We start from the raw sequence: 27368 nt of genomic DNA, 5'->3' as shown, positions 1-27368 counted from the left end.
TAGCAATTCTGACTTTATTTCTCACAATTGTGAGTTTATATCTCAGTTCTGACTTTATTTTTAGCAATTCTGACTTTATTTCTCACAATTGTAAGTTTATATCTCAGTTCTGACTTTATTTTTAGCAATTCTGACTTTATTTCTCACAATTGTGAGTTTATATCCCACAATTCTGACTTTATTTCTCACAATTGTGAGTTTATATCTCGCAATTCTGACTTTATTTTTAGCAATTCTGACTTTATTTCTCACAATTGTGAGTTTATATCCCACAATTCTGACTTTATTTTTAGCAATTCTGACTTTATTTCTCACAATTGTGAGTTTATATCCCACAATTCTGACTTTATTTTTAGCAATTCTGACTTTATTTCTCACAATTGTAAGTTTATATCTCAGTTCTGACTTTATTTTTAGCAATTCTGACTTTATTTCTCACAATTGTGAGTTTATATCCCACAATTCTGACTTTATTTTTAGCAATTCTGACTTTATTTCTCACAATTGTGAGTTTATATCTCGCAATTCTGACTTTATTTCTTACAATTGTGAGTTTATATCCCACAATTCTGACTTTATTTTTAGCAATTCTGACTTTATTTCTCACAATTGTGAGTTTATATCCCACAATTCTGACTTTATTTTTAGCAATTCTGACTTTATTTCTCACAATTGTAAGTTTATATCTCAGTTCTGACTTTATTTTTAGCAATTCTGACTTTATTTCTCACAATTGTGAGTTTATCTCACAATTCTGACTTTATTTTTTAGCAATTCTGACTTTATTTCTCACAATTGTGAGTTTATATCCCACAATTCTGACTTTATTTTTAGCAATTCTGACTTTATTTCTCACAATTGTGAGTTTATATCTCAGTTATGACTTTATTTTTAGCAATTCTGACTTTATTTCTCGCAATTGTAAGTTTATATCTCAGTTCTGACTTTATTTTTAGCAATTCTGACTTTATTTCTCACAATTGTAAGTTTATATCCCGCAATTCTGACTTTATTTTTAGCAATTCTGACTTTATTTCTCACAATTGTGAGTTTATATCTCAGTTCTGACTTTATTTTTAGCAATTCTGACTTTATTTCTCACAATTGTAAGTTTATATCTCGCAATTCTGACTTTATTTTTAGCAATTCTGACTTTATTTCTCACAATTGTAAGTTTATATCTCGCAATTCTGACTTTATTTTTAGCAATTCTGACTTTATTTCTCGCAATTGTAAGTTTATATCTCAGTTCTGACTTTATTTTTAGCAATTCTGACTTTATTTCTCACAATTGTGAGTTTATATCTCGCAATTCTGACTTTATTTTTAGCAATTCTGACTTTATTTCTCGCAATTGTAAGTTTATATCCCGCAATTCTGACTTTATTTTTAGCAATTCTGACTTTATTTCTCACAATTGTAAGTTTATATCTCAGTTCTGACTTTATTTTTAGCAATTCTGACTTTATTTCTCACAATTGTAAGTTTATATCCCGCAATTCTGACTTTATTTTGAGCAATTCTGACTTTATTTCTCGCAATTGTAAGTTTATATCCCGCAATTCTGACTTTATTTTTAGCAATTCTGACTTTATTTCTCACAATTGTAAGTTTATATCTCGCAATTCTGACTTTATTTTTAGCAATTCTGACTTTATTTCTCGCAATTGTAAGTTTATATCTCAGTTCTGACTTTATTTTTAGCAATTCTGACTTTATTTCTCACAATTGTAAGTTTATATCCCGCAATTCTGACTTTATTTTTAGCAATTCTGACTTTATTTCTCACAATTGTGAGTTTATATCTCAGTTCTGACTTTATTTTTAGCAATTCTGACTTTATTTCTCACAATTGTAAGTTTATATCCCGCAATTCTGACTTTATTTTTAGCAATTCTGACTTTATTTCTCACAATTGTGAGTTTATATCTCAGTTCTGACTTTATTTTTAGCAATTCTGACTTTATTTCTCACAATTGTAAGTTTATATCCCGCAATTCTGACTTTATTTTTAGCAATTCTGACTTTATTTCTCACAATTGTGAGTTTATATCTCAGTTCTGACTTTATTTTTAGCAATTCTGACTTTATTTCTCACAATTGTAAGTTTATATCCCGCAATTCTGACTTTATTTTTAGCAATTCTGACTTTATTTCTCACAATTGTAAGTTTATATCTCAGTTCTGACTTTATTTTTAGCAATTCTGACTTTATTTCTCACAATTGTAAGTTTATATCCCGCAATTCTGACTTTATTTTTAGCAATTCTGACTTTATTTCTCACAATTGTGAGTTTATATCTCAGTTCTGACTTTATTTTTAGCAATTCTGACTTTATTTCTCACAATTGTAAGTTTATATCCCGCAATTCTGACTTTATTTTTAGCAATTCTGACTTTATTTCTCACAATTGTGAGTTTATATCTCGCAATTCTGACTTTATTTTTTAGCAATTCTGACTTTATTTCTCGCAATTGTAAGTTTATATCTCGCAATTCTGACTTTATTTTTAGCAATTCTGACTTTATTTCTCACAATTGTGAGTTTATATCTCAGTTCTGACTTTATTTTTAGCAATTCTGACTTTATTTCTCACAATTGTGAGTTTATATCTCAGTTCTGACTTTATTTTTAGCAATTCTGACTTTATTTCTCACAATTGTAAGTTTATATCTCAGTTCTGACTTTATTTTTAGCAATTCTGACTTTATTTCTCACAATTGTGAGTTTATATCCCACAATTCTGACTTTATTTTTAGCAATTCTGACTTTATTTCTCACAATTGTGAGTTTATATCCCACAATTCTGACTTTATTTCTCACAATTGTGAGTTTATATCTCGCAATTCTGACTTTATTTTTAGCAATTCTGACTTTATTTCTCACAATTGTGAGTTTATATCTCAGTTCTGACTTTATTTTTAGCAATTCTGACTTTATTTCTCACAATTGTGAGTTTATATCTCAGTTCTGACTTTATTTTTAGCAATTCTGACTTTATTTCTCACAATTGTAAGTTTATATCTCAGTTCTGACTTTATTTTTAGCAATTCTGACTTTATTTCTCACAATTGTGAGTTTATATCCCACAATTCTGACTTTATTTCTCACAATTGTGAGTTTATATCTCGCAATTCTGACTTTATTTTTAGCAATTCTGACTTTATTTCTCACAATTGTGAGTTTATATCCCACAATTCTGACTTTATTTTTAGCAATTCTGACTTTATTTCTCACAATTGTGAGTTTATATCCCACAATTCTGACTTTATTTTTAGCAATTCTGACTTTATTTCTCACAATTGTAAGTTTATATCTCAGTTCTGACTTTATTTTTAGCAATTCTGACTTTATTTCTCACAATTGTGAGTTTATATCCCACAATTCTGACTTTATTTTTAGCAATTCTGACTTTATTTCTCACAATTGTGAGTTTATATCTCGCAATTCTGACTTTATTTCTTACAATTGTGAGTTTATATCCCACAATTCTGACTTTATTTTTAGCAATTCTGACTTTATTTCTCACAATTGTGAGTTTATATCCCACAATTCTGACTTTATTTTTAGCAATTCTGACTTTATTTCTCACAATTGTAAGTTTATATCTCAGTTCTGACTTTATTTTTAGCAATTCTGACTTTATTTCTCACAATTGTGAGTTTATCTCACAATTCTGACTTTATTTTTTAGCAATTCTGACTTTATTTCTCACAATTGTGAGTTTATATCCCACAATTCTGACTTTATTTTTAGCAATTCTGACTTTATTTCTCGCAATTGTAAGTTTATATCTCAGTTCTGACTTTATTTTTAGCAATTCTGACTTTATTTCTCACAATTGTAAGTTTATATCCCGCAATTCTGACTTTATTTTTAGCAATTCTGACTTTATTTCTCACAATTGTGAGTTTATATCTCAGTTCTGACTTTATTTTTAGCAATTCTGACTTTATTTCTAACAATTGTAAGTTTATATCCCGCAATTCTGACTTTATTTTTAGCAATTCTGACTTTATTTCTCACAATTGTAAGTTTATATCTCGCAATTCTGACTTTATTTTTAGCAATTCTGACTTTATTTCTCACAATTGTGAGTTTATATCTCAGTTCTGACTTTATTTTTAGCAATTCTGACTTTATTTCTCACAATTGTAAGTTTATATCTCGCAATTCTGACTTTATTTTTAGCAATTCTGACTTTATTTCTCACAATTGTAAGTTTATATCTCGCAATTCTGACTTTATTTTTAGCAATTCTGACTTTATTTCTCGCAATTGTAAGTTTATATCTCAGTTCTGACTTTATTTTTAGCAATTCTGACTTTATTTCTCACAATTGTGAGTTTATATCTCGCAATTCTGACTTTATTTTTAGCAATTCTGACTTTATTTCTCACAATTGTAAGTTTATATCCCGCAATTCTGACTTTATTTTTAGCAATTCTGACTTTATTTCTCACAATTGTGAGTTTATATCCCACAATTCTGACTTTATTTTTAGCAATTCTGACTTTATTTCTCACAATTGTGAGTTTATATCTCAGTTCTGACTTTATTTTTAGCAATTCTGACTTTATTTCTCACAATTGTAAGTTTATATCCCACAATTCTGACTTTATTTTTAGCAATTCTGACTTTATTTCTCACAATTGTGAGTTTATATCTCGGAATTCTGACTTTATTTTTAGCAATTCTGACTTTATTTCTCGCAATTGTAAGTTTATATCTCGCAATTCTGACTTTATTTTTAGCAATTCTGACTTTATTTCTCGCAATTGTAAGTTTATATCCCGCAATTCTGACTTTATTTTTAGCAATTCTGACTTTATTTCTCACAATTGTAAGTTTATATCCCGCAATTCTGACTTTATATTTAGCAATTCTGACTTTATTTCTCACAATTGTGAGTTTATATCTCAGTTCTGACTTTATTTTTAGCAATTCTGACTTTATTTCTCACAATTGTAAGTTTATATCTCGCAATTCTGACTTTATTTTTAGCAATTCTGACTTTATTTCTCACAATTGTAAGTTTATATCTCGCAATTCTGACTTTATTTTTAGCAATTCTGACTTTATTTCTCGCAATTGTAAGTTTATATCTCAGTTCTGACTTTATTTTTAGCAATTCTGACTTTATTTCTCACAATTGTGAGTTTATATCTCGCAATTCTGACTTTATTTTTAGCAATTCTGACTTTATTTCTCAGAATTGTAAGTTTATATCCCGCAATTCTGACTTTATTTTTAGCAATTCTGACTTTATTTCTCACAATTGTGAGTTTATATCTCAGTTCTGACTTTATTTTTAGCAATTCTGACTTTATTTCTCACAATTGTAAGTTTATATCCCACAATTCTGACTTTATTTTTAGCAATTCTGACTTTATTTCTCACAATTGTGAGTTTATATCTCGGAATTCTGACTTTATTTTTAGCAATTCTGGCTTTATTTCTCGCAATTGTAAGTTTATATCTCGCAATTCTGACTTTATTTTTAGCAATTCTGACTTTATTTCTCGCAATTGTAAGTTTATATCCCGCAATTCTGACTTTATTTTTAGCAATTCTGACTTTATTTCTCACAATTGTAAGTTTATATCCCGCAATTCTGACTTTATATTTAGCAATTCTGACTTTATTTCTCACAATTGTGAGTTTATATCTCAGTTCTGACTTTATTTTTAGCAATTCTGACTTTATTTCTCACAATTGTAAGTTTATATCCCGCAATTCTGACTTTATTTTTAGCAATTCTGACTTTATTTCTCACAATTGTGAGTTTATATCCCACATTTCTGACTTTATTTTTAGTTCTAAAAGAAAAAAAAAGTCAGAATTGCGAGATACAAAATCGCAACTGTGAGAAATAAAGTCAAAATTGTGCGTTTATATATCGCAATTCTGACTTTATTTCTCATGTGAGTTTATATCACGCAATTCTTTATTTTTAGCAATTCTGACCTTATAACTCGCATCTGTGTTTATATCTCACAGTTCTGAGAAAAAAAAAAGAATTGCAAGATACAAAGTTGCAATTGCGAGAATTGCACATTTATATCTTGCAATAATTTTTTATATTTTTTTATTCAGTGGTATTCAATGTTTTTTGAGCAGCAAATCAGATTATTAGAATGATTTCTGAAGGATCACGTGACTGGTGTAATGATGCTAAAAATTCAGCTTCGAAATCACAGGAATACATTAAATTTTAAAGTATATTAAAGTTATTTTAAATAGTAAAACTATTTCAAAATGTTACTCTTTTTGCTGTACTTTGAATCAAATAAATGCAGGCTTGGTGAGCAGAAGATACTTCAAAAACATTAAAAAAACATACTGTTCAAAAACTTTCAAGCTACAGACAACGAGATGTTTATAAGCAATTTATATGACCTTCCACATTCCAGAGTAAATGAACACGACCGCTTTCACAGCTGACAGCGCTGACATACAGCACATAACTCTCGCCATACATCATACATTACGCCTGAAGGTATTATGAAAGCCCACCTGCTGCATGTCAAAACATGTCGGCAATAGTAAATGATGACGTTACGAGCGTATCTTATATACAAAAACAGCTGTCGCTATTTGGATTTGTGACATAATGCTGTGGTACATTGAATGTAGAAAAGATATGGCAATGCCATCACGATGTGCATGATCTCTACATATAGCATGTATCGTACAATGAAGTATATTCATAAAACAAAACTAATTTTACGTATAAATAACTAACGCTGTCCTTTTAAGGCAAGGCATGCGCTTCTATTTCTTTGAGAGCAGCATTCGCTCTTGGGATACTTTTGGTTATTGATCTAATACTTCATTTTGACAGCTTCATGTACTGACCCTACTGCATATCACCCTTGCCAACACTTGACTGAAAAGTTAAATGAAAAAAACATTTTAGTTGTGCGTTTGTTAAAACGGAATCGACTGGAGGCTTTATGGTAATGACAAATGAAGACATCCAATAATAAATCCATTCAGTGTTATGACAACATAATTTACACAATGTGCCCCTGTTGAAATTCATCCAGTTTAATTTCTTAAACTTTCTAAACACTCCACTTTTGGGGGTTAAGAATTAGACACATATATCAGTAAACATAACACCAATTTTAAATTGAAATCTTGCCCCATGTACAGCATGGCTTTTCGTTAACCAGGACTTTTTAGAATTTTTTTCCATTTTCAGACATTTTGAAAGCCCAAACTGACAAATTGGCAAATTTGCCATGAAAGATTGAACATTTCAGATCAGATGTGTGTATAACATGATTAATGGTTCTGCTATTGTCACAAGTTCTCACTCTTCAATAGATAAATCATATGTTTCCTCGCTTTTTCTGAGCCTTTACTTGGATAACCTGTGTCCAGCACATTCAGAAAGTCCATATTTTGCTGACACATTGTTACTGTCTTGAAGATGAAGTGGTTAATAGGAAACGTCTGGATTTTGGTAGCAGCTGTCTGCCATGTGCATCTCATCTCATTTCATCTGAGACATTGTACATCTCTCAAAACAAAGCGGTTTTCAAAATATAAATAAATGTTTTGTCCTTTAGAATTGAGTTATTGTTATTATTGTTTAATGCTTAATGCAGTCTCTGTATGCGATGATAGCACTTCCCTTGAAAGCCGTACATGAGCGGTATGATAGATGATAATATTGTTTCTGTGGAAGTGTGGCGGCTGGGCTTACCACAGGATCACAACACAAACGGTATCAAAGCTTTCCTTGATTTTGGATAGTCTTCAAATTTCGTAAGATACCATCTGTAAAATGAAATTACACATTAAACAACTATCTCAGATACTGTTGTCATTATACAACAAAAATATGTATCGGTAAATCTGTCTAAAACATGCCAAGTCACATTTCTTAAAAAATATAAAAAAAATTAAAATATTTTATTTAAAGTTGTTAAATATTTATTTAGTTGTTGAAATCAGTTCTATTTTAAGTATTATAGTTTGTATTAGTTTGTTGTTTTTGACATTTTTATTAGTTTTCTTTTTAAATATACACCACCAGTCAAAAGTTTGTGAACAGTATGATTCCTTAAAAAAAAAGATAATTTATTAAATATTTTATTTAAAGTGGTTAAATATTTATTTAGTTGCTGAAATCAGTTCTATTTTACCTACTATAGTTTGCATTAATATTTTTCATTCGTTTTCATTTTTATATTTTGTTTTCATTTTATTTTTAGTTAAACTTGCAGTAATTTAGTTGTTTTTGTCATTTTTATTAGTTTTTTTTTAATATACACTACCATTCAAAAGTTTTTGAACAGTATGATTCTTTAAATAATAATAATAATAATAATAATAATTTATTTTATTTAAAGTTGTAAATATTTATTTAGGAGTTGAAATTAGTTATATTTTAATTATTATATTTTGTATTAATATTCTGCATTCTTGTTCATTTTTATATTTTGTTTTCATTTTAATTTTAGTTAAACTTGCAGTAAATTTGTTATTTTAGGCATTTTTATTAGCTTTGTTTTTAAATATACACTACCAGTCAAATGTTTTTGAACAGTATGATTCTTAAAAAAAAATAATATTAAAAAGTAATATTATAGTTTGTGCTCATATTTTGCATTAGTTTTCACTTTTATATTTTGTTGTCATTTTAATCTTAATTACAGTTGCAGTAATTTTATAATTTGTATTAATATTTTGAATTAGTTTTCATTTTTTTATTTAGTTTTCATTTTAGTTTTAGTTAAACTTGCAGTAATTTTGTTGTTTTCGTAATTTTTTTTTTTTTTAATATACACTACCAGTCAAAAGTTTTTGAACAGTATGATTTTTTAAATGTTTTTTTTAAAGAAATCTCTTCTGCTCACCAAGCCTGCATTTATTTAATCCATAATACAGCAAAAGCAGTAATATTGTGAAATATTATTACTATTTACAATAACTGTGTTCTATTTGAATATATTGTAAAATTTATTCCTGGGTTGCAAAGCAGAATTTTCAGTCTTCAGTGTCACATGATCCTTCAGAAATATTTTAATATGCTGATTTGTCATTTAAGAATTATTTTATTATTATTATCATCAATATTTTAAACAGTTAAGTACTAAATAAATGCTGTTTTTCTGAACTCTCTATTCATTTAAGAAACCTGAAAAAAAAAATCTTCTCAGCTGTTTTCAACATAATAATAAGCAAATCAGCATATTAGAATGATTTCTGAATGGTCATGTGACTGGAGTAATGTTGCTAAAAATTGGCTTTTGAATGACAGGAAAAAAATGACATTTTAAAATATTCAAATAGAAAATTGTTATTTTAAATAGTAAAAATATTTCACAATATTACTGTTTTACTGTACATTCAAAAACTTAACGTATATGTATGTCATTTTTATTCAAAAATTAAAAAAACAAAAATGAATAATTAAATATCTAGAATTATTGTGGGGAGTCATTAAAAATGTCTTAAAATAGGCTTCATATTCCTATTTACTTCTTTATCATGTAATTATTATTTCATATGATTCTTGAATTGTGACTCAGACACGAGAATTGAAACTTTTGTAAACAATCACATTGTGCAAGAATGCATTGTTTCATATGGTAATGTCTTACTTGTGGTGGTCCATTCCTCTGCTGGACAGCACAACCAAAGTGAAGAGAGCAAAAGCTGCACTATGTACTGAATGACCGGCCAGAGCAAATCCAGCCCACTCCATAATCTCGCCAAAGTAGTTTGCTCCTGATACAAACTCAAACATGCCCCCTACAAAGAGAAATAGTTTATACGAGACATTTGAATGCAAGACATGTGTTCGCAAAGCAATAAGAAACAATTTCAAGTCCTTGAAAGTGAATCACATGAGTCTCATTAAGTGTGACACCATCTGACCTGCATGCTGCCTGGTTTAATATGTCAGCACATGCCTGATTCATCACGTCAGTCATCACTTATGGATCAAATAAAACAAGAACAAGCCTTTGGACATACCAGAATACTTTTAAATCCATTCACTTCGGCTAAACAATGCAATCTATTAGCAGACTCAATTCATTTTTGTTGAAGGGTTACTGAGTCACTTTATATGTAATGTGCATAGAGAATTTATTTATTTATTTATTTTTATATTTTTTTGATACTACCCTGTGAAGTTGTGATGTCAGACAGCTTTCCTTTCCCAAAAGTAAGGGGAAATAAGAGATTATTGCATTTACATCTTGTATGGACACTGACCGTATGGGAAAGATACTGAAGTATATGCCACAAACTATTAGCATCTCTAGAGCAGGGTTTTCCTGACAAGTTGCTGGGGCCATGAGTCATAAACAGAAAGGGCATCTATTTTTATTTTCTTTCAGAGTCAAAGCCAGATTCAAAGGGACATTTTTGGTTTGCGTTAAAGGAGTAGTTCACTTTCAGAACAAAAATGTACAGATCATGTACTCACCCCCTTGTCATCCAAGATGTTCATGTGTTTCTTTCTTCAGTCGTTTTTTGAGGAAAACATTTCAGGATTTCTCTCCATATAATGGACTTCTATGGTGCCCCCGAGTTTGAACTTCCAAAATGCAGCTTCAAAGGGCTCTAAACGATCACAGCCGAGGAAAGAACGGTCTTATCTAGCAAAACGATGGGTTATTTCTAAAAAAAAATGACAATTTATATACTTTTTACCCTCAAATGCTCATCTTGTCTAGCTCGGCAAGATGAGCATTTGAGATTAAAAAGTATATAAGTTGTAGATGTTTTTAGAAAATAACCCATCGTTTCGCTAGATAAGACCGTTCTTCCTTGGCTGGGATCATTTAGAGCCTTTTGAAGCTGCATTTAAACTGCATTTTGGACATTCAAACTCCGGGGCACCATAGAAGTCCACTATATGGAGAGAAATCCCGAAATGTTTGCCTCAAAAAACACCATTTCTTTATGACTGAAAAAAGAAAGACATGAACTTGGATGACAAGGGGGTGAGTACATTATCTGTACATTTTTGTTCCGAAAGTGAACTACTCCTTTAACACTCAAACCAGCACTGAAGAGGACGCCTCAGCACTGACCACTCATGCATGTGGTACTGTTCAAATGATATGTGTTCTCTTTTAGATGCTCTTCAATATGTATTTGCATTAGCACTGAATTAAGAATATGTATATATACAGTGCCGCTTGAAAGTTTGCAAACCCTTTACAATTTTCTATATTTCTGCATAAATATGACCCATTTTAGGCCACACTTCCCACTCAAACACATTTGCAATTCATAAATGGTGCCGTCAGTCTGATAATGGTTTTCTTACCTCTAGGTATCTTATAGCCTGTCTCTCCAGGCTTGCGGAGGTTCCTGAGAATATGGTCAGAGTGAATATTAATGATCCATCCCACGAACCACATAGAAGATCCTGAAAAAACATTCAGAATATGCTTAAATACAGGTCAAAATACAGTAAAAAACAGTAATATTGTAATATTTATTACAATCATTGTGATTTAAAATAACTCCTGTGATCAAAGCTGAATTTTCAGTATCATTACTCCAGCCTTCAGTGTCACGTGATCCTTCAGAAATCATTCTAATATGTTGATTTGCTGTTGTAAGAAATATTTGTTATTATTACTAACACTGAAAACAGTGCTGCTTAATATTTTTATGGAAACCATTATACATTTTTTAGTTTTTTTTTTTTTTTTAATAAATACAAATGAACAGCATTTTAATGTGTCCTTGCTGAATAAATGTATTCATAGCCTACTAATTATTTTTTTATTATATTGTTCATTCAAACTGATTTGCAAATCCGGAACACGCACAAACACAAGAGGCGTAATTTATCGCATGAACCAATCACAGCTGAACACAAGTTCAACCAGTCATATCGCGATGGAGTAATTGCCTCCTCTCACATGACTTTCCCCTATTCATTCTCAATTACCCCCCACCAAACTCACTGCACGCTTTATGGCGTCTGTTCAAACTCAATGTGCTCAGGGGAGGCGAGAGAGAACTCGCAGTTTTACTTTAGCTAAACTAGTGATTTATAAAATTTTAAAGTCATGTTTTGTAATACTAGTATTGTTTTATTTTTGTATTATTAATTTGTTTCTATCCAATATATTGAGACACTGCCTCCCTTGCCTTGTGGAGAAAACACCCCTGATCTACAGTGCCTTGCGAAAGTACTTATACCCATTCATTTTTGTTCATGTTTTATGTTGCTGTGTTTATGTTAATCAGTTTTATGTTAAACTGTTTATGTTAAACAGTTTTAAATTACTTTCTTTTCACATCAATGCACTCCACTCCACGCACCATAATGTCAAAGCAAAAACAGAATTGTCACTTACAATAAACTTAATAAACACAGAATAGGTACATTGCATAAGTATTCATACCTTTAACTCAGTACTTAGTTGAAGCACCTTTACAGCCTCAAGTCTTTTTGGGTATGATGCGACAAGCTTTGCACATCTGCATTTGGCAATTATCTGTCATTCATCGCCTCACCTCTTCACCTCTCAAACTCAAACAGCTTGGATGGGGTCTGGCAGACATTTTCAGGTTTCTACAAAAATGTTTGATTGGGCTCAAGCCCAGGCTCTGTCTGGGCCACTCAAGGACATTCACGGAGTTGTCTATAAGCCACTCTTGCTTTGTGCTTCGTTTCATTGCCCTGTTGGAAGGTGAACCTTCTGCTCAGTCTGAGGTTCTGAATGCTCTGGACTGGGTTTTCATTAATATTTAATTTCATCTCAATATTTTGGTGCACTGAGCTTTCCTTCTACTCTGATGATTTTTTCAGTCCCTGTCGCTGGAAAACAGCCCCACAGCATGAGGTTACTACCAACACACTTTACTGTTGGGATGGTACTCTGCAGGTGATGAGCAGTGCCTGGTTTCCTCCAAACATGATGCTTGGATTTGAGGCTCATCAGGCCTCATCAAAAACGTGTTCTTTGGTTTGTATGTCTCTTCCTTGACCAATAAAGGTAGTGTCTTATATGAAAGGGAATAAACGAAATGATGAAAAGACACTGTGAATATTTACTGACTAGCACCTACCTATGATGAAACACGGATGTGTAACCCAACCAGATGGGTAATCTGCATAGTGACACAGGTATCTTGCCTGCAAGTACCCATTATAGATGCAGAAGACAAAGGCCATGAAAAATGAGAAGAATGGTGTGGATTTCCCCCCTCGAATTAAAAATGGGTAGATGAGGGATCTAGGTGAAACACATGCTTCAGGTTATGTTAAAAATATAAATTGAGTAAAAGACACATTGGCAAGACATGAGCTTATGTACTCAGGCGTATTTGTACATATATAGATTTTTTTATAACACAGAAACATCCTACCTTTGCATATAATGGCAAAGGAACATGAGCAGAAGTAGCTGATTTGGCAGGTGCATTATCTTTGCACATGAACTCCATAGCACCAAACTTAAAGGCACCAAAAAAGCCGGCAGCTCCTGAACGAACCAGGCGAATTTGACATTCACAGGGAATCCATACCTGCTGGATGCATACCTCCCATAGGGCATGTGCTCAAAAAATGAAGTCACAAAAGTTATCAATGCCATAACCATCATCAAGTAGGATAAACAATCTAAAATGTGCCGTTCTTGTTCCTCTGAGGAGAATAATGTCCTCAGAATAACGTCCATAATTGCTAATCGATGTACTAACTGCCTAACTAGAAGAAAGGTTGAGTAATGATTTGTAACTCTTGGACATAACAAACTGACACCATGGAGAAAAAACTAGAAGACCCGCCTATCACAACATCGGTGTCGCCAATTAAAACAGGCAGTGGGCGGGGCATATTGCAAAAACACGCCTTAATATATGCAAGCTTTTAAATTCTAACCAGTAGATAACTTATATTAGTAACTAAAAAGAGAATATTTTATTGGTTATTTATCTTTTACTGTTGCTTGCCAAATGTAACGAAATATAGAATTAAAACATGCTGAAAAACAAAAACAAAACATACGTTTTATTCACCTGACAATGCATTTATTAGGACTGAAGGTCTAATGTTTAAATTAAATACTACTGTATTAAATATTTTGATATTTTAAACAAGAAAAAAGGAGAGAAAAAGAAAAGCTTCTGCATATAAGTCAGGCAATAATGCGGACACCAAGGAAGGGTCTTTCAGTCGAGTGTGCTTGTTTAGACTGCGTCACGAACACGTGAATTCAACAGGAGCTGAGAAGTACAGTTCTTTAGATAGTCAGTCAGTCAGTCAAAACGCTTCGCAGGTTTATAACCAGAGTTGCATGCGTGTCAAACATGGGCAGGAAAAACAGAAACAGACAAAGACCTCTGCAGAACAGAGATGGAAGACCAGAGGCGAAAAGAAGCAGAGATGATGCTGTGAGTTTGCTAACTGCTCTAGCTTCTTACTTTTCTGCCTAGTGCCAACACTGCTGATTCATTTATAAATAATTATAATAGATTGCACAGTGAATACACATCATATAGTTATATTTTTGTAATTGTCTATGTATAATAATAACAGTTTCAATGTAATCGTCTTGGTAAATGGCATGCAGGTAACGTTAGGTAGCAATAGTCTTATACATTTTTTTATTTTTATTTTTTTTGCTAGGCTTGGGGAGCTGGATACTCTGAGATCATCAAGGAAAACAAACTCTTCGAGCAGTACTACAAGGAGCTGAAGATTATCCCCGAGGGAGAGTTTGAGGACTTCATGGAGGCCATGAGGGAGCCACTGCCAGCTACAATACGGATCACTGGATACAAGAGGTGGATAAAGTTTTAATTGAATGACAAACAATGATTTGACTGCCACAGCATTTGAATTATGGCTTCAGTGATTTAAAAATATGAGTTAACTTTTATTTACTGCTCTCAGACTCTTATAATTTATTACTGACCATCAGGGCATAGATGAAGCCATATTGCTTGAAGTATTGCTATAGTTCAGAGGACAATGCAATTTCATGAGTGTGACGCATGACGATACATCCATGTTAGGATTCTGTTCGATATGTGATACTAATGATACTTAAAGGGATAGTTCACTCCAAAAAAAACAATTCTGTCTTTAATGACTCAGTTCCAAGCCAGTAAGAGCTTTGTTCATCTTCGAAACACAAATATTTTTGTTAAAATCCGTGAGCTTTCTGATCCTGCATAGACAGTAACACAACTAACACGTTCAAGGCCCAGAAAGGTAGTAAGGACATCTTTAAAATAGTCCATATGGCATCAGTGCTTCAACCATAAAGGAGTAGTACACTTTCAGAACAAAAATGTACAGATAATGTACTCACCCCCTTGTCATCCAAGATGTTCATGTCTTTCTTTCTTCAGTCGTAAAGAAATTATGTTTTTTGAGGAAAACATTTCAGGATTTCTCTCCAAATAATGGACTTCTATGGTGCCCCCTGGGTTTGAACTTCCGAAATGCAGTTTAAATGCAGCTTCAAAGGGCTCTAAATTAGAGGTCGACCGATATGGGTTTTTCTATAGCCGATGCCGATGTTTAGAGGTCAGGGTCAACCGATGGCTGATATGTGCTGCCGATTTTTTTGGCCGATTTTTAGGGCCAATATCTTGAAGTTCTTCCCTTTATTTGCATGCTAAAATGTCACACTAATAATAAGTGGATGCACATCATTTCTAAACTTAACATCATGAACAATGAACACAAGGAACCATCTTTCGGATCTTGATTTTGTGCACTGCACAGTATTATTATAAAAGATTTAACCAAAGTTAACCAAACAAATCGAACTGACCAAGTATTAAAGGTCCCACTTTACATTAGGTGGCCTTAACAACTATGTACTTACATTTAAATTAATAATTTGGTACAGTGTACTTATTGTGTACATGTTTTTACATTGTATTTATATATTTTTAAAAACCTATATGTAATTACATTTGTAATTAATTTCTGTAATTACCACTGTTGAACCAACCCTTACACCCTAACCCACCCTGAAACCTACTCATACCACCAAACCTGGCCCTAACCTTACCCATATCCCACCTTATTAGAAGCAAAAGTGTTTTGTGTACCTTAAGTACATAATAATTAAGGCCACCTAATAGAAAGTGTGACCGTATTAAATATATAACAGATAATATAAAAACTGTTAATCATTTACATAAAAGTTTAAGAGCTGAGATTAAGGTGAAACTTTAATGTTTTAAATAAAATTTTGAATATGGACATTTTAAACGATTTATATAACTGAGAGGACCTGCCAGCAGATGGCGGCAAGACACTGATTTAATTACTGAATCATATCATTCATTTGATTCGTTCGAGCAACTGATTCATTCCTGAATAAAGCAAATGACTCTCTTTATGAATGGGAAATTGAATCATTTGACTAGATTCGTTTAAAAACGCACGTTAAACGAAACACTGCTGTTTAAATGGAGATGCACAGCGGCTCAGTTGTGACTTGTTTCAGAATACTTTTGATGACAAGAAAGAGCAAAATCTTACTTTTGACGATGAAATAAAGCAAAATCAGGTAATCGTGTAATCCACCTGCCACCCACCCGCAACCTATATTTTTTCTCTGATTTATCTAACCGCACACGATCTTCTTATTGCAATTATTCTAATTCTTAGTTTTGCATGCTGATATGATGAATGGATGGTTCATTTTAACAGCTGATCTTCACATCGCTGCACACTTATATAGGCTTAATCACTCATGCTTTTAAGCCAAATCCATGCTGAAAAAAAATTACGTTTACTAGGGCTGGGGGTAACCGATTATTTTTAAAACGATTATTCGGGCGATTATTTTATCGAATAGTCGACTATTCTAATGACTAATTAGATGATTTATCTTATTTTTATTTTTTTTTAAACATAGTTAGCAGTTTCCTCCTAATAGATGCTCCCACATGGAAGTCGTGCTGGTGTGGTATGCTAGCTCCATCTTGCAAAGACTGCATATAACTTAGGGATGGCGAAAACTAAAAAAGTTCTTGACCGACCACCGAGCCTCATTAGCCGGTTGAAACCGGTTAACCGATTAGTTTAAAATATGGTACGCTATTTGAAATAACAGCCATTTCCAGCCGCGCCTGCAATTTCGCAACTCTGTCGCATCTGACCGCGATCACACCGAACGCGTCTTTTAGTTCTAAAAACGCGAGGCGCACAGCACTGCCCTTTTTTGGTGACTTTTAATAAAAGAGCGTGCTGCGTTTTTTTTTTATGTTGCTAAGCAACGACCAAAACAGCTGTCCTGTCAGTCAAATCAAAGGATTATAGCGCGAGCGCTCTAAAATCTTAGTTTTATGCTGTTAAGTAAACTAGCAAAATTAAATTAGCAGAAACCCTAAATAATACAGCTCCGGGTTACCCACGATAGACAAAAAAGGTTTCTCCTCTATTTCTTGCAGTCTGCGGACTTTTTAAGCAACCGTAAAATTCCGTCACCACAACAGAAGGCCCGCCTCTTCATTCATTCGATTGGACAATGGAAAAGAACGCGAATGACGTTTGGCGTTTTTCCGCTCAGAGTTGATTTTTTTTTTCAACTTCACGCGCTCAGAGCGCTCCTGCAAAAACGTGAGGCGCCTGGGACGCATAAGCAGCGCGTAGAACGCTCACTGCCAACAGAAAACCATTCAAAAGAGGCGCCTCCATCTGCAAAAACGCGTTCGGTGTGATCGCGGCCTCTCTCTGCCGCTCTGCCTCCCGCACACACACACACACACACACACACACTGCCACTCGCGTCACTTTTTAAAAATCCCCTACAGCGCGAAACATTAGTCCCGCAAACGCGGCGCCGAAGAGCTTGTTGTATGTAATCGTAGGACAAATGGCTCCTTAGTTTCAAATGGTTTGGGTACAAGGTGATCGCTTTGAAAATAAAGGCGTTTGCCTAGGTTAGAAGCTCATTTGAAACATTGCCACGGCTCATTTAAGAAAATGACAGCTCCGAAGAGACGCCGCTTTAGTTGAGGTAGTGCTAACCATATTAAAGAAAGATGATGATCATCATCACCTTATCACCTTATAAAACAGGCACCTTCAGAATGTGTAAAAGACGCACCGGCACTTTTTTTTTTTAACCGACTACGACAACTTTGACCGGTTAACGTTGATACGGTCAACCACCGGTCAAACGGTCATCGGTTAACATCCCTAATATAACTATACCGTTACGTTTCTGGCTGTGTTTAAAATATTCCCACACCTTTGAGGTAGGACGGCGAGTTGTTTTCTGATTACAGGGCTTGAGATTAAGCTTTGACGTGCATGTCCTTCGGACAAGTAAATCAGACATTCACTTGTCCGTGTAAAAAATGTACTTGTCCAAGGCAAAAAAGAGCCTTTTTTTGCCGTAAATTAATCTTTTCTGAAGCAATAGTCTCATCACTGCTCTATAATGTCTTACTTTAATCAGAATATTTGTGATATTTGCCTTAAATTGCTTCTAGGACACTTTTTAACTTTATTTTCCTAACCTTACTAAATGTGTCATTTATATTAAATTCTGAAATTTTATCAATAGATTCAATTAGAATAACTAGACTCTGTATGGTTACCATTCAGATTAAATCAGTATCAACAAATTCCATCTTTCCACTGCATAGGAAAAACCCAGTCTGCATCGAAAATGCTATTTAAATGTATTTACTTAGACTGTTTAATGAAGATAAGAGGTTGCAAAAAAATGCATTTACACAGTAAAATTGCAAATACATAATGTTATAAGATTAATGTTGTACTTTTTTTAACATATAAATCTAAAATGTTGAAAAAATGCATTACTTTTAAATATGAAACCGAACCACCAATCGGTGGCAGTAAGTCACTGTCTTAAGCCGCGGTCACACTAGACTTTGAGCGTTCGAAATTCCTTCGGATGCTGCTGCAACGGTCGTGATATGACGTCATGCTCTGCTGCGTCTTTTTAAAAGTTAAATTCAGCACATGACACTAATAATACATTTTAAATGTAAAAACACACAATCTACTACACTTTACCGCAGTGTTGCAGTTTTAAATGTTTAAATTTAAGGTTCTTTTCATTCAGCTAGAGGTCATGCTGTGACGTATCGATCTCCTGTTGGTCCCACAGAGTCATGTGATACGAATTCGTTGGTCAGAGTTCACCAAGTTTGAACTTTCAGACGCAGCGAAATGCGAAAATATTTTGCATGGGCTTGCGTTTCTGGTCTAAAGCTTTCGCATGCGTATGAATGGAAGTCAATGGAACGAAAAGTGCAGTGTGACCGCACCTTTAATGAGTGAGTCACGGATTCAACCATAGACTGATTCAACGAGTTCGTTCACTGACTCACCCGATTCATTAAATTAAATGCTAAATCATTCAGTATTGAAACACCGCTGTGTGTTTGTTAGATTTGCGACTGTTCTGCTGCTTATTTCGTTAACAAAAACAGTCAGTGATGTGTCTAAAAATGTAAGTCAGTTAATATTATTTAATATTAAATACTAGTTTATTGAACTACTGTTGTATAAAATCAATGTCACGTTTGCAATCGTAATGTTGATTACATCACGGCAGTTTCTTGCAGCGTCGCTATGACAACCAGGTACTATTGTGGAGGTACAGGTACAACTTTTACACAGTGGAAAACCAAACAGAGCCCAGTCGAGCCAGGTCGAGTCGAGCCGAGGCGAGCCGAATCGAGCTGGTACTGTGTAGTGGAAAAGCGCCATAAATGATCCCAGCCGAGGAAGAAGGGTCTTATCTAGTGAAATGATTGTTTATTTTCTAAAAACATTTGCAATTTATATACTTTTTAATCTCTACACAGAGTACACACAGAGCTAGACAAGACGAGCATTTGAGGTTAAAAAGTGTATCAATTGTAATTTATTTTTTAGAAAATAACCAGTCGTTTTGCTAGAAAAGACCCTTCTTTTCCTCGGCTGTGATCGTTTAGAGCTCTTTGAAGATGCATTTTGTAAGTTCAAACTCGGGGGCAACATAGAAGTCCATTATATGAAGAGAAATCCTGAAATGTTTTCCTCAAAAAACAATTTCCTTACGACTGAAGAAAGAAAGACATGAAGATCTTGGATGACAAGGGGGTGAATACATTATCTGTACATTTTTGTTCTGAAACTGAACTACTCCTATAATTTTATGAAACTAAGTAGGGCTGTGCATTTAATTGAAATTCGGTTTAAATTTTGATTTCTCCTTCAAACGATCATGAAATTGCAGTAATCGAGATGAAACGATTATTGCACCCCATTCCGCCCCCTAACCAGTGGTGTGATTTCGCTCCTCCATAACCTAATTTCACATGCAAATCAGCAAAATTATGTAACGTGACTTTCATAAAATGGGGGTGATTGATTTATTAATGTTTGTTTGTTGTTGTGTTTTTAAAAGCGCGTCTGAAAACTTGCGCTGTTCTGTGTATGATTCTGTGTATGATTTTCTGTAAGATTTTTGCCCATCTTTTGGAAAATCCAGTTTTAAAAGTAAAAAAAATAACTTTTACCAGTAGGTGGCTGCAGAGCTCCACTATTTGCTATTTGACCACCTGAAAGAGATTTTTTCACAAGTTTTTTCAGTTGAATTCATATCTACAGTACAGACCAAACGTTTGGACACACCTGAATGAGAAGGTCTGTACTGTATATTGGATCCGTGTGGTGCTTAAAGCAGCAACAAATATTCCTTCTGTCGTCTTTGTGCTTAATATTAATAAAACGTAAAAAAAACAAAGGGAAGAATCACTCACTGCTCTTGAATGAAGGACTTTTATAGTTTTAATAAGAAATAAAGCATGTTTAACTATTACAGTTAAGATGCTGTTTTATTTTACTTTCAAATAATTACAATGGCAATTTTTAAAAAGCACTGTTTTTCTTTTTTTTTCTGTTGTATTGCTGTCTTTAAATTAATTACTAATATAAAGTTTTGTACCCTGTCATAATAGTGTTAAATAATCGTGATTACAATATTGACCAAAATAATCGTGACTATGATTTTTGCCAAAATCGAGCAGTCCTAAAACTAAGAGAATACTTTTTGTGTGCAAAGAAAACAAAAATAACAACTCTATTCTACAGTTTCTTCTGTTTCGTGTCAGTCTTTGATGTTCACAAGAGTACCATGTCGCATTGCTGGTAACGCAGGAGCCGCCATTCGGACATAGAACCCGGATAACAGAAGAGAAGGAATTGTTAAATAAAGTCATTATTTTTGTTTTCTTTGCACACAAAGTATTCTCGTAGCTTAAAATTACTGTTGAGCCACTGATGTCACATGGACTATTTTAATGATGTCCTTTCTACCGGGGTCAGAAAGCTCTTAGATTTAATCAAAAATATCTTAATTCGTGTTCTGAAGATGAATGAAGGTCTTACGGGTTTGGAACGACATCAGGGTGAGTAATTAATGACAGAAGTGTCATTTTTGAGTGAACTATCTCTTTTAAAAGCTCTGTTTTGGCTTTATTTAAATTATTACTTATGAGGCACATTATAAAAATGTAAAAGTACTGTTCATTCATATGCTTATATCCAGAGACACAAAGTTGTTTTTATTGACCTCCATGAAAATTTTCTAGTTTTGTTATCAAAAAAATTAGATGGGGAAAAAGTTGAAGTACTGAAATTACTCAAAAAGCTTAATTAAAACGAAATTAAAGCAAAATAGAAATAAAAAAAAAAATCTCATTTAAAAATATAAGCTATGTAAAGCTATAATAAAAGCTCATTTAAAATAGAGGTAAATATTTAAAAAGTTTAAGATTTTAAATGTTTTTGTTTTTAAAGAAGTCTTTTCTGCTCACCAAGCATGCATTTATTTGATCCAAAATACAGCAAACACAGTAAAAATCATATTTCTATAAGAAATTAACACTTTTATTTAGCAAGGATACTTTAAATTAATCAGAAGTGATTATAACGATTTCTTTAATGTTACAAAAGATTTCAATTTCAGATAAATGCTCTTTCTCTTTTTCTATTCATCAAAGAAACCTGAACTGAGCTGTTTTCAACAGTAGTAATAACAATAATGTTTTTTTTTTGAGCAGCATTTTAGAATATTCAAATGATTTCTGAATGATCATGTGACTGGAGTAATGATGCTAAAAATTCAGCTTTAAAACCACAGGAATAAAATGCATTTTAAAATATATTTAAATCGGAAGTAGTTATTTTAAATAGTAAAAATATTTCAAAATGTTACTGTTTTTGCTGCACTTTGAATCAAACAAATGCAGGCTTGGTGAGCAGAAGAGATCTTTAAAAACATTAAAAATCTTACTGTTCAAAAACTTTTGACTGGTGGTGTACGATAAGCGGTTATAAGAAAGCACTGTTTATTAAAGTCCTAAATTAGCTTTTACATCAAGGTTGGATTTCAATCGGCTTGGACTTTGTCCTTCTCTCCCATGCAGAGTGCGAGAGACACCAGAATAGAAATATTCATTATTCTGCTTAACTAAAAACACAGAATTATATTAGACACATATGTTCCAGAACTTAATTTACAATAATTAATTACATATTGTTGCATTCTCATTTTGGGATTTATTGTGATGCGATATGTAACACTACTATAATTTTACAATTATGGTTTGTCCCTTTCTCAACCCCTCTAATCAGCCATGCCAAAGAAATCCTTCATACTCTTAAAGAGAAATACTTCAAAGAGGTTCAAGATCTCGAGGTGGACGGGCAGAAGATTGAGGCTCCTCAGCCTTTAAGCTGGTAAGATAGATGAACAAATTGCTTATGTATTGTACTTGTAAATTAGTTTTGAATGTCCTTGGAAATCTGTAAAACATGGTCCTTCAGATGTGATGCTTGCTTTCACCATGCTGTTTTAGGTATCCCGATGAACTGGCGTGGCACACTAACCTGAGCAGGAAGATTCTGCGCAAATCTCCACTCCTGGAGAAGTTCCACCAGTTCTTGGTCAGCGAAACTGAATCGGTAATGAATCTGTGGAACTTCATTGGTTTCTAATGAATGCAAATGTCATATTTCATCAACCTTTTAAGTCATGTTTTGTCTATCAGGGAAATATTAGCAGACAGGAAGCAGTCAGTATGATTCCTCCTCTTCTGCTGAAAATTGAGCCTCAACATAAGGTATGTCGTCAGCAGCACCGTCATGAGTTTCCTTAAGTTCCAGTTGAATGTTTTCTGGACTGGGAGAATTTTTGTAATTATGAGGACTCATCGTCTTTCTGGCTTGTATTGTTAGATTCTGGACATGTGTGCAGCTCCAGGATCAAAGACTGCTCAACTAATTGAGATGCTTCACTCTGACATGGATGTGCCTTTCCCTGGTAAACTGTGATTATTTTTTTTATTTTTTGTATGGGTTTACATAGTGAATCTAATACAGGTTTAAGATGATCATGTCTCATAGTTGTCCTCTGTCTCTTCTGTGTCTTCAGAAGGTTTTGTAATTGCCAATGATGTGGATAACAAGCGCTGTTACCTGCTGGTCCACCAGGCCAAAAGATTGAACAGTCCATGCATTATGGTGGTCAACCATGACGCCTCTAGCATTCCACGTCTGCACTTTAATCAGGACGGGAAGAAGGAAGTCCTGTTTTATGACCGGATCCTGTGTGACGTACCTTGCAGGTGAGGGTCTCCGCTTGGTCCCAAAGATGTTACCTTTTAGTGTTATCAATATCGTTGTGTTGCGATAGAAAAACCGTCTCTATATTATCGTGGTCACATGACGATATGAAACGATAGGTCTTCCGGGCAAAAAGTGTAGTATATTTAAACTTCTTATTAGGGATGCACCTAATGTTCGTCAACCAAAATTATTCGGCTAAAAATGGCAAAAAAAAAAGCAAATAAGCGAAAAGGCCAAATAAATTATACCGAACAGTGACGTGATGCGGTCAAATGCCGGCAATGTGGAAGCATTTAAAACTGTCAGAGAAAGATGCAAAAAACATTACAAGCGCCAACAGCGAAAGACTGTTTAGAATCGCATCGCATGTCTTCCATGAGAAAAGAAAGGAGCGGTTGTTGATAGTTACTGTATGATGACTGAAATCACGAAATGGCCTTAAACCATTAGTAAATAAACTACAGAACGTTATGTTGTCTAATACACGCACAAATTGTATTTATTCTGACAGCTCTTCACAAGCTCCTTAGCCAGTGTTCAAAGTCCAAAGCGCGAGGAAAATCTGCACTGAAACAGCGTAATGAGAATCAATCATAAATCTGCTGCTGTCAGCAAAAAGTAGTACTGAGGTGGTCTTGTGGGTTTCACCAAAATAAAAATCAACATTCATAAATGTTAGCATTGTAATTTTACTGTTGTTCTGTCAAATAAAATAAAAAAGTAAGACAAAAGTAATGGTAACAATCATTACAACGGCTCTATTGATACATTTATTATAACATTCTCCTTTGCTCAGCAAGGCTGCATTTATTTGTACATAAAAAAAACACATGCCTGATTCAAGAAGAGGTTTTTAAAAATGACCAAAGAATATTATTTTACTAACTTGTTAAATTGGGCTTTGCTGATAGGCTATAATGTGTTAAAAATGTTTAGTGTTAAGTAAATATTTTTAAATTGTTTTTAAAATTTTTTTTTGGGGGGGGGGGGGCTAAAAATGTGTTCAGTAATTGGCCTTTGGCCCAGTGTTTATTTTGTTTGGCTTTGGCCAATAATTTTCATTTCGGTGCATCCCTACTTCTTATTTTACCATAAAAGTTCTTTAAAGTTGTGTTTTGGGCCATTATGCTTTGGCACAGTATCTGGCAAATGAACTAAAACCATGAAGTCTGTTTTCACTGCGTTTCAATGCAAAGCACACTTTGTTCAGGCAAGCAGCTCGTGATCCAGTGTTTTCAGCGCCTCAAAACGGCTCTGTTGACAGTGAATGCGTTGAACTAATTTATTGCATGTGCTGTGAGTTTAGCTCACATTTGAAAAAGCAACGACCACCAGGTATGCTTTATTTTAGCGGCATAAGAACATTGATTGGAGCTGTTAAGTTTGAACTTTCGAAGTGCATTAGAATAATTTAACTTTTAAAAATACAACATTTTGTGTTTTTAAGTCTTTCTGTAAATGATTTTTTTAATATTACAATAAGATTGTATGGTGGACTTCATATCATGATATAATTTTTTTTGTGAGATTTTGAAATCCATTCATCCCTAGTTACTTGTTTTTATTGACACCATAAAAAAGCTTTAGTTTTTACAGTCCAAATATTTAATTAGAAATGTTGCTTTGCCAAGTAACTGAAATAAAATAAGTAATTAGGGCTGTATGATAATAGTTGCACTGTTACGGTGTTTTTTTTTTTTATATATGCATCAGAATTATTGCAATTTCACAAGCAAAAATTAAGAGAATGTCAATTTGCATGATTTACAAGCAGATTTAGAAGCAGTAAACAAAAGACTGAAAGAAAACACTGTCTGTTTTGCGCTTTTATTTTAGCATTATTTGAGACATTTTAAATTAAATCTAAGAGCTTTCTCACCCTCCATAGACCATCGCAACACAACTGACAGGTTCAAGTCTTAGAAAGGTAGTAAGGACATCATTAAAATAGTCTGTCAACCACATACATGAAAGCTTGCAGAGGTTTGTTACCAATGCATGATAATTGCAAATGGCTAATTAAAGTGAAACACCATCAAGGTAAATAACCAGCAGGCAAATATCATAAATGACTATGCTTAATAGATCAAGAGAAGCAGAAATCATAAGTTTTATTATGTTAAGCCGTAAGTTTTAATACTAAAACAGACTAACTGAAATAAGCCTGGCTTATTTGATAAACTAGTTTTATGAAACAGCCCCCAGAATATAAATATTCATTATTCTGCTTGGCTAAAAACACAGAATTATGTTAGACACACATGCTTGCACTTTGTCCCTGACTACATGGGTTTACTATGTTATTGGACATTTATTAATAATAATTAATAAACATGGAAGCTCCATTTTCTGACTTTCTGGGTTTACCACATTTGATGCACAATTACCATATTTGATGCTAAATTTACACTTTAACTTTAATTTTAGATTAACTATGCACCATACATATTGTCAGTCACAATACATAGTTGCATTTTTGTATTGAATATATACAGTTGAGCTCAAACGTTTACATGCACCTTGCAGAATCTGCAAAATATATATATATTTTTTTTTACCAAAGCAAGATCATACAAAAAGTGTGTGTGTGTGTGTGTGTGTGTTTGTGTGTGTTTGTGTGTGTTTGTGTGTGTGTGTGTGTGTGTGTGTGTGTGTGTAAGATTAAGTAAACCACAGGGCAGAAAATGTTATTTAAGAGAAAAAACTCTGATTGGGGGATTTAAAAAGGGATTTAAACTCTTGACATTTGGCACAACCACATCTATGAAAGCTTACAGAGGCTTGTTACCCATGCAGTAAAATGCAAATGGCTAATTAAAGTGAAACACCTTTAAAATAAATAACCAGCAGGCAAGTATCGCAAACGATTATGCTTAAATCAAGAGAAGCAGAAATCATGATTTATCATGTTAAGTCGTAATACTAAAATGACTAAAACTGAAATTAAAAACAATACAACTAAATAAATATTAAGAAAAGCTAATAAAATTGACAAAAATATATATCATGTTTACTAAAACTAATATCAAAGTTAAAACTGGAAATGTAACAATAAAAGCTTATTCAAAATGTTATAACACTGTAATGGTATATAAGTATTTCCCTTAAAGGATAACTTTCTCCAAAATGCAATCTGGGGTGTTTTTTTTTTTTTTTTTTTTTTTACTGTAAACGAGTCAAACTTATATCTAAAAGCATAATTACGACAAACGAGCCGTTTTTAAGATTGACTGTGATTTCGTTTTTTGGTCAGTGGCCGGTGAATGGGAGTGCTAGGGGCATAACTTTGAGCGCATCAAAATCTATATTTTTACAACACTAAGAAGGCTCGACACACCATGACACTTTGCTCGAAGTATCGCCTGGGTCTCTACACATGAACTCCAGCATTGAGAACATTGTTTGTGTACACAGAGTTTACTAAAAAGAAAGGTTTTGAACAACTCACTTTCACTGTTTGGGTTTCCGCTCGCAGTCATCTTGCCAGTCAAGATGTGGATGGCTCCCAAAGCATATTTCCATGTAAATGCACGGCTAATTCGTTGTTTTGTCGCAAGTGAAAAACAATATTAACCTTCTAGTTGTAAAAAGAGCCTCATATCCGTCGCATTCGGAGATCGACACTTCTTGACTGGCAAGACGGCTGCGAGCGGGAACCCAAACAGTGAAAGTGAGTTGTTCAAAACCTTTCTTTTTAGTAAACTCTGTGTGCACAATGTTCTCAATGCTGGAGTTCATGTGTAGAGACCCCGGAGA

The 27368-nt window shown here is 33.3% G+C and overlaps 2 protein-coding genes across 2 annotated transcripts in view; one reads left to right on the top strand and one right to left on the bottom strand.

The window, feature by feature from the left end:
• Nucleotides 1-6421: 6421 nt before the first annotated feature.
• srd5a1 (steroid-5-alpha-reductase, alpha polypeptide 1 (3-oxo-5 alpha-steroid delta 4-dehydrogenase alpha 1)) lies at nucleotides 6422-13720 on the bottom strand. Its single transcript, XM_073822354.1, has 5 exons — nucleotides 13361-13720; nucleotides 13061-13227; nucleotides 11301-11402; nucleotides 9619-9769; nucleotides 6422-7789 (listed from the first exon to the last, which is right to left on the bottom strand). Exons 1-5 carry the CDS (start codon nucleotides 13669-13671, stop codon nucleotides 7723-7725), a joined length of 798 nt encoding a protein of 265 aa, XP_073678455.1. The 5' UTR covers nucleotides 13672-13720; the 3' UTR covers nucleotides 6422-7722.
• A 477-nt stretch (nucleotides 13721-14197) lies between these two features.
• nsun2 (NOP2/Sun RNA methyltransferase 2) overlaps nucleotides 14198-27368 on the top strand; it is a 44488-nt gene continuing 31317 nt past the window's right edge. Inside the window, exons 1-7 of the mRNA XM_073821670.1 lie at nucleotides 14198-14386; nucleotides 14622-14779; nucleotides 22620-22724; nucleotides 22844-22949; nucleotides 23036-23107; nucleotides 23223-23307; nucleotides 23419-23611. Coding sequence (XP_073677771.1) covers nucleotides 14303-14386; nucleotides 14622-14779; nucleotides 22620-22724; nucleotides 22844-22949; nucleotides 23036-23107; nucleotides 23223-23307; nucleotides 23419-23611 — 803 coding nt within the window. The 5' untranslated portion in view covers nucleotides 14198-14302. The remainder of the gene's footprint in view (nucleotides 14387-14621; nucleotides 14780-22619; nucleotides 22725-22843; nucleotides 22950-23035; nucleotides 23108-23222; nucleotides 23308-23418; nucleotides 23612-27368) is intronic.

The sequence above is a fragment of the Garra rufa genome, chromosome 17 (genome assembly GCF_049309525.1).
Source record: "Garra rufa chromosome 17, GarRuf1.0, whole genome shotgun sequence".
Taxonomy (NCBI): domain Eukaryota; kingdom Metazoa; phylum Chordata; class Actinopteri; order Cypriniformes; family Cyprinidae; genus Garra; species Garra rufa.
The sequence above is the reverse complement of the archived record's forward strand: the minus strand, read 5'-3'. Positions and strand labels throughout refer to the sequence as shown.

Excerpts from the sequence above, each read along its gene's own strand:
- srd5a1 (XM_073822354.1), bottom strand. The coding sequence starts at position 13,671 with ATGGACGTTATTCTGAGGACATTATTCTCCTCAGAGGAACAAGAACGG. Across the intron at positions 9,770-11,300 it reads AGGCTATAAGATACCTAGAG|GGGGCATGTTTGAGTTTGTA; the intron begins GTAAGAAAACCA and ends TTCTCTTTGTAG. Across the intron at positions 7,790-9,618 it reads AGAGGAATGGACCACCACAA|ATGGTATCTTACGAAATTTG; the intron begins GTAAGACATTAC and ends TTCATTTTACAG.